Source organism: Populus alba, chromosome 14 (assembly GCF_005239225.2).
Source record: "Populus alba chromosome 14, ASM523922v2, whole genome shotgun sequence".
Classification (NCBI taxonomy): domain Eukaryota; kingdom Viridiplantae; phylum Streptophyta; class Magnoliopsida; order Malpighiales; family Salicaceae; genus Populus; species Populus alba.
The window spans coordinates 10613010-10620540 of NC_133297.1; the positions used below are offsets into that span (position 1 = coordinate 10613010).

The window sequence follows — 7531 nt, forward strand, 5'->3', positions numbered from 1 at the left end:
GTGACATTAAAATTTAATAATTAAATAAAAAATTTAGACAAATTAAACTAAATAAAAAAAATTAATTAAAAAAAATATATATGTTAACTTGTCAAATCAGGTTAATCCATCAAACCTGAGATTCATATCATAAAAATCTGATAACTAAATAAAAAAAAATTTAATATTAACAAACTAAAAAAAAACAGTTCTATAAATAATAATTATAATAATATAATATATTAATAAGTGAAAGGCTTAGGGAAGCTACAATAGTTTCCCATACCTTTTAAAGTATTACTTAATATATATATATATATATATATATATATATATATATATATATTATTTTTGATGATTGAGATTCGAGTTTTTAGAATTATAAAACCTTATTTTTATCTAAAAACTCAAAAAATATTTTAAAAATTTTATTTTAATCTTAAAACATTCTAAAATCATCCTGAAAATAAAAAATCAGATCAAATAAAAATATATTTATGAATTTCATTCTAATTTTTCTAGTAATTTTAAAAGGAAAAACTACAATTCTCTCTCTAAAATAAACCAATACCAAGATTAGCTTTTTTTATGTTCTTTACTTTCTTTGTCATCCCTTACAACCTATGGAAGGAAACTTACAACCTATGGAATGAAACAAAATGACAATAAAATTTGAGGACTGAAACATAAAAATATAAAACTATAAGGATTAAATTTTTAAAAAGAGAAATCTAGAAATTAAAGTGTATTTCACTGCAATTATTCACATACATAATGATAAGGCAACACAAGTATTTAAAAAAAAACAAAAAAAAATTATGACATAGATTGAATTATTGACTTGATTGAGTTTAATAAGGTTTTATAATTTTAAGAATATGAGTAAAAAAAAACATAACATAATAAAGAAATTGATAAAGAAGAAAAAAAACAATCCGAGCAAATTAGCATGTCAAATCTATAATTTGTTCATGATATCTAAATAGCTTCATTGAAAATAAATTGAATAAATCAATACAAATTAATGTTAAAAAAAAATATATTTTTGAATTATGTTGGTGTATTAGTATCAAAAATAAATTTTTAAAAATAAAAAAATATTTTAATAAATTTGAAATAAAAATATATTTTTAAAAAGTCAACATTTATTACTGTCGCCAACTCTTTTCAAGTCGAAGACAAGTCCAAATCAGACTGTTTTGGGCAAAGGAGACAAGGTAGTAATTATTCTTTGTCATATTTACATCAACAGCAACACCTGGCCCATTGCCCTGAACGCAGTCCAACATTCGTCTATCACCACATATTTGTCACCCACATATCTTCCCTTCCAAATCTCTCTATATAACGGCCTCAAGATCCATGAGAGCCCTTCAAGTTCAAACCACCACTTCTACTGCACAAGAAACCAAAATCCAAGTGCTCGCTTTACTTGCCTTCAGCAGTCACACTTCCTTGCCTAATTAAGCTCTAAGATGGCAGCAGATGCGTTGTCAATGAGAAGCATGAAGCTAAGGTCGAGGCAGAGGTGTTCAAAGCAAATCAGAGAGCAAAGAACACGGCTTTACATAATATGGAGATGCACCGTGATGCTTCTATGTTGGCATGACTAGGGTTCTGCTAAACCTTTGATGGATGGATGGGCGAGCTTGCATCAGGCAATGGAGGCTCAATCAGTGTCCACTGTTGCTGGGTTGGGGTTTGATCCTCAATTACTAACCAGTAACTTTGCTACGGCTAAGTTAAGGGCTGGAAATTGTGCGTTCTCTGTCATGTAGAGTTTATACAGAGTCCAAATAGTTAACGTAGTTCTTCTTCTGTTTGTTTTTTTGTTAACAATACACAGAGGTTAGAATCCGGATATGTCTTGGTGTACAAATGTATGAAAGAAAGAAACAAAAGACTACTGAGTTGACTTATGAACTCACTATCTCCGACATCATCCACTTCCTGGAACCTTGTAAGGTTGTTCGAAGGTGGGATCCTATTATTCTGCGTTAACTGGAGTTTCTATATGTTCGGTGGGTTTCTGTAAATTGAATTAGAGGCCGATATATTCGTTCTACAAGGAATCCAACACCCGATGGCTGAGAACAGATCCCGATGTGCTTGGTCAGCATGAACCCTAAAGCCATGTAATTGCCTTTTTTTTAATACTCGAGGGAACAACGCAGGAATATATCACTATCAGGCCATACTTATTGCTTCTAATTTATCAATTAGCCTACGAATTAAATTCTAGCTTCGATGATGCTCTTATAGACAAATCTGGAATCCATAGAAACTTCCCTGAGCTTTGATTAATGGTGTACCTTACTCTTCCAAACAATTTTTGCTTCTACGGCCGAAAATATGAGTTGCTCTGAAAATATATTCAAATTCTTACAACAATAACGAGATAGATTGTATAGAAATCAACATTGGCTGTAAGCGAGAGAATGGTGAGATAACCTAGCAGTCTAAAATCACAATCACCAATGTTGATATAGAATAACTATAAACTGCAACTGTTGACTTTATTCAACTATTTACAAGGGCTCCTTCATGTTTCTCGGTCACTCTTCCACGAAATCCCATCCATCATCCAGAAGCTGTTTCTCATTGGAGAAATCCCTTTCCACTGAGCAAGCAAGGATTGGCTCTTTTGGAAGCTCAGATGTCTCGTCTGTTTCAGCAGCCAGATTGGATGCCATGCTTTTAATGGATGAACCTGACGAGGCTAGAATGCAACTAGTCTGGCTTGAAGAAACAGATTTACTCAATGGTACACGCTCATCGAATCTCTCTTTCAGCAGTCTCACATCCTGACAAATAACAGATATTTCTCCTCTGCAGAAAAAGGGTTTACAAAGTATATTATCATCACTTAAATCTTTTCAAGATCCCTAAAAAATGATGGTTCTCACGAGGCATCAACTAAGAATTAGCAGAAAAGTTAATTTTTTCCTACAAAGAAATTAATTTGCAAGACAGACAAAATGATGAATGAAAAAGCAATAGCAGGATAAATGACAGGAGGTGATTTGCAAGAACTACAAAAAATATGCAACCTTGAGATACCATTATTACCAACGAAAAACCTATTTTACTAATGGAAAACCTTGAGTTTAGAGATAAGCAGCAAAAGAAATCAGATTCAGTAAATTCAGGTCACCAGGAAAGAGCAAAATATAAAATGCAGAACTTAATTAAAATAATCAGAGGAAGACTTACTGCAATGTATCAACAACACAACCACGGTCCATAAGAAACTCCTGCAGCTGCAATATATCAAAATTAGAAGGATTAGTAACAAATAGTTAATTGTTTAATTTGACAAGAGACCCTAAGAATCCTACGAGTGATAGTGGGCAATGCGTTGCTACCTTAGCATTCTCCTCTGCCTCCTTTTGTAGAATTTTTGACTCTTGCACCACCTTCTCCATTATTATTTCTTGCTCGGCACGAGCATTTCGTGCAGTCTCCTCCTTTTCCAGCTTCTCTATCTCAGCTGTTTTCCTTAGCTCCTCTGCTGCAGCTAGTCGTGATTCGAGGGTTTGGCGCATCTATACATAATTTTTGTTCAGGTTAACAACAATAAGGACTACAGATGATGCATTCTTTCACTTAAAATACATTAGTAAACCAAGAGCCTTCATAAAATAATGGAAATAAGAATAATTACAGTTCAAAATGTAGGCACAGACAGGGAAAGAAAAAGGTCTGGTGAGGTTATAATAGAATACTTCCTCATCGAGATTTCAAGGGGATACATTATGTGAAAGACATTTAAATAAAAAAATACACCATTAAATTATAAAGACAATACCTCATCAAGAATAGTAAGAGCATTATCTCTTTCATCTGATAAGCTAAGTAGTCGAGCCTGCAACTCCCTCACTTCAGTAGCCAGGATTGCCTTCTCCCCATAAACTTCTCCAGCATGCTACAAAAGCAAACAATCATAAAAAAAGAAAAGAAAAAGAAAAAGAAAAACACATTCAAAATTAAATGAGCATAATCCACAACCAGTGATTAAATACATTATTGCAATTTTCCTACCATGTCATTTGCCTCTTTCGCATGTACCAGCATCAGTTTGAGTTTCTCCACCTCGACGAGAATGTCCAAACCTCCCCTAGCAGCCTCCTCTTTAGCTTGTTCTGCAGATATCTCTTGAAGTTCAACCTCTTTCATCATGTTCATAACTGACTCCATTGCCGAAAACAAGGTTTTCTGTATCAAGTTAAAAAAAAAGAAGAGTGCATTTAAATTGATTAGGAACTGTACAGTCAAAGAAATACAAATCTCACTCTATCTCCAACCCGCATAAAGAAAAATCTTCAAACTTTATGTAAATTACAAAGCTATATGTTTAGTGAATTTGATCAACTAAATTAAACAAGAGCATAAGAATATAACACAATGAACTGTTTTAAATACAAGTAAAGCAACAAGAAATAATAAATAATCTCCATGATTAGTGGAAGTATATTGTACAAATATGATCCAATGTCAATAATTTGCGATTCAAAACCAAGAAAAAAAATTCAAAGCCAACAATACCTTGTTGTCTTTAGCAGCTTCGACAATCTCTTCAAGAAGTTCAATTTGTCTATATTGCTTGGAATTCATATTTTCAGCATCAACTCCCAGCAGCAAATCATTTGACACTAGTACCAGAGTCTGACTTGACCCAGGCTGTGAAATGCCTTCTTGGTGTTGGGGCTCTCCCAGCAGTATCAATTCCTCACTTTCAATATGCCCTTGCAACTGATTGGTGTCAGCATTTGCACCAGAAGGTACATCTATAGCTTGATCCTGCCTATTTTCTTGATGGGTTGAATCACCATCATTGACACCACTTGTTAACTCAGTTTTCCCATCATCTTCTTCGGCTATCAATCCTGATTCAGAAGATCTCACACTTTTCACCAAACTAACCTGCCGATGCCTCAGCCCAGTTTCTTCCTCTTGTTCAGCTGCACATCAAGATGTTTGATAAGTCACAATTTCATTATTGAATTGAAAAAGGATGTACCAAAAAATAAAGGAACCAATTTTATTTGGATAAACATAGTTAAATATTTGTTAAAGTGATTTGAGGGACTCAAATATTACTTTGTCCATCTAATAGAAGACTTGGGCTGGTATCCTCACAGGGAGGACTAGGAGCTGCAGAATGCCTGGAAAGTGAAGGAATAACCTCCGAAAGAACAACTTCAGCAGCAACATCGACATCTTTTGAATGTTCAATGGCAACTGCCTTCAGAATTCGTGCATCGACCTGAGCAGGTGAATGAATTTAAACCAACAACGCCTCACACGGAAACAATAACAATAATAATAAAGGAGTAAAAACTAGACACCCTACTAATTTACATAGACAGAGCATTATTAAATATTGGAGACTTAACCCAAAAAGGAAAAAAATTCAATTATCAAACTTAAGTAAAACTCTTGATGCTTGACATAAATGGGATTTTCAATTTATGATTAAAACATTACACAACTTCAAAACAGTTAGAAATTACAGTCATCAACAAAAACAAAGCCTTAATCACAACCATTTCGCACGATCACAAAAAAAATCCACACGGTATGGGGCAATTACACTCCGCAGTAATAAGAGATGAGAGTTATAGTGTAGATACCTGAGGAAACACGTCCGTCAAGCATTTATAAACTGTATTGAAACCCATAATATTACTATTATTAAACAGCAATAATCTGCGAGTAAAAAAGAAAGAAGAAAAAATATTAATTCAAAGTAAAACACCCAACGTTAACAACAAAATAATAAACATAGAAACCCTAATGTTCTTCCGCCTAGTTAAAAAGAATCAACAACGAATATAATCTCAAAATTCCGTTAATTCAATTGAATTTAATCATGATTATAACAAAAGCACAGACCTTGCGATTTCGAACTGGACGGTACACAGAGAGACACGAAGAGGGAGAGGCGAAGGTGGTGTGGTTTACTTAGTGGAGAAGAGAAGAGAAAGGGATTGGCTTTGGGTATTTGTTGTTTACTGTATGTTAGCTTTTTTATCGGGAGAATAAGTCCTGATTATCGAATTAAATAGAAAATATCAAATTAGTCCTCATACTATGAAAGTATCCTCACTGTAAAACCCAAATATTATGTTTTTTAATTGGATCCTTAAAAGCACCTTATCTTTCTTGATTAAAACAGAGCCGGCTTAAGCCAAGGGCCACTTGAGAAATTACGTCGGCCCCCATTTAACAAAAAAATATTAAAGATAAATAAAATATATTTGCAAATTATACTTCCTGAAATGAAAATTGCTTTCACTTAACAAAAGACCCTAAATACTCAAAGATATATAATATTTTTAATTAAATAATAATATAAAGTACAACCTCTCGTGTTATAATGAGCATGATTATACGTAATTTTAGACGGAAAACGCTAGCAAATTATATAAGAGATGATTCAATTGGAGAACATCTAATGCTTCTTTGACTCATTTGGAAAACTTAATAGCTAGGGACTTAGTTGAGAAATGGTGAATAATTGAGAGACTAATCTGAGGTTTGTAATTGCACCTTTATTTATTACAGGCAGTCTGACTCTGACGCGGAGTCACTGTACAATACATAACCGCCTTTACCGTACTATTAGTTATTTATTTATTTATTTATATCTATATATGTGTGCGTGCGTGGAAATTTCGTGGATCCGGGAATTGCTTCTGGTTTGCGTGGTGTGGCTGAGCTTCGTCCGTCAGTGCTCTCGCTGTCTATGTGAGCTGGGATTTGACTTCGTTCTCTTGGCTTTACAAAATAATTTAATTAGCCCTGTAGTTTTGAATAGCTATTAGATTATTTTCAAGCACTGTCCTCCGAGTCGGATGATTTTATAATAAAGAAAATAAAATATCATGTATAATGAATTATATTTGTTTTTTAAAATTATAATATTTATATGTCGGCGACGTGAATTTAATTTGTTATATATTTGATCTTGATTATGAGAACGTCGTGATACTATAAAAAGTAAAATAAAATAAATTATGAAAATTAATTTTTAATCAATTTAATATTAAATAATAAAATTAAAAAAATATTAAATTTAAAAAATTACCCGGGTCACCTGCCAATCCATTAACTTAGATCACGAGATTGAAATAATCTCATAAAAAAAAATAAAAAAATTACAAAGCTTAATTTTCAACTAATTCAAAGTTAAATGATGAAATAAAAAAAAATTTAAAAATAAAAATATCAACTTGAGCAAACTTGTTAAACCCACGACCTATCTTATAAAATTAAGATAACTTCATAGAAAAATTACAAAGTTCCACCTCCAACAGATCTATAATGTTGAAGATTGAAATCGAAAAAAAAAAACTAAATATATGAAAACAGGAAAACTCCAAAGAAAGCAAATTGAAAAAAAATTATATAGTCCAATTTTTAAAAAACCTAATATTGAATGATGAAATTAAAAAAAAAAAACCAAGTAAATAAAAGAATATTGAGTTGTTGGATGGTGAAATTGAAAAAAAAAAAATTAAATATTCAATTAAAAAAAAAAACTTTTTGA

General features: G+C 32.4%; 2 protein-coding genes across 2 annotated transcripts; one reads left to right on the plus strand and one right to left on the minus strand.

The window, feature by feature from the left end:
- The first annotated feature begins 1322 nt into the window (after nt 1-1322).
- Nucleotides 1323-1898, plus strand: LOC118041853 (small polypeptide DEVIL 14-like). The gene has a single exon (XM_035049368.2). The coding sequence runs from the start codon at nt 1455-1457 to the stop codon at nt 1590-1592; it is 138 nt and encodes a 45-aa protein (XP_034905259.1). The 5' UTR covers nt 1323-1454; the 3' UTR covers nt 1593-1898.
- Nucleotides 1899-2248: 350 nt separating this feature from the next.
- On the minus strand, nt 2249-6009 carry LOC118041851 (uncharacterized). Its single transcript, XM_035049367.2, has 9 exons — nt 5875-6009; nt 5613-5688; nt 5080-5245; nt 4525-4940; nt 4021-4194; nt 3788-3904; nt 3345-3524; nt 3193-3239; nt 2249-2808 (listed from the first exon to the last, which is right to left on the minus strand). Exons 2-9 carry the CDS (start codon nt 5658-5660, stop codon nt 2535-2537), a joined length of 1422 nt encoding a protein of 473 aa, XP_034905258.1. The 5' UTR covers nt 5661-5688; nt 5875-6009; the 3' UTR covers nt 2249-2534.
- Nucleotides 6010-7531: the final 1522 nt, after the last annotated feature.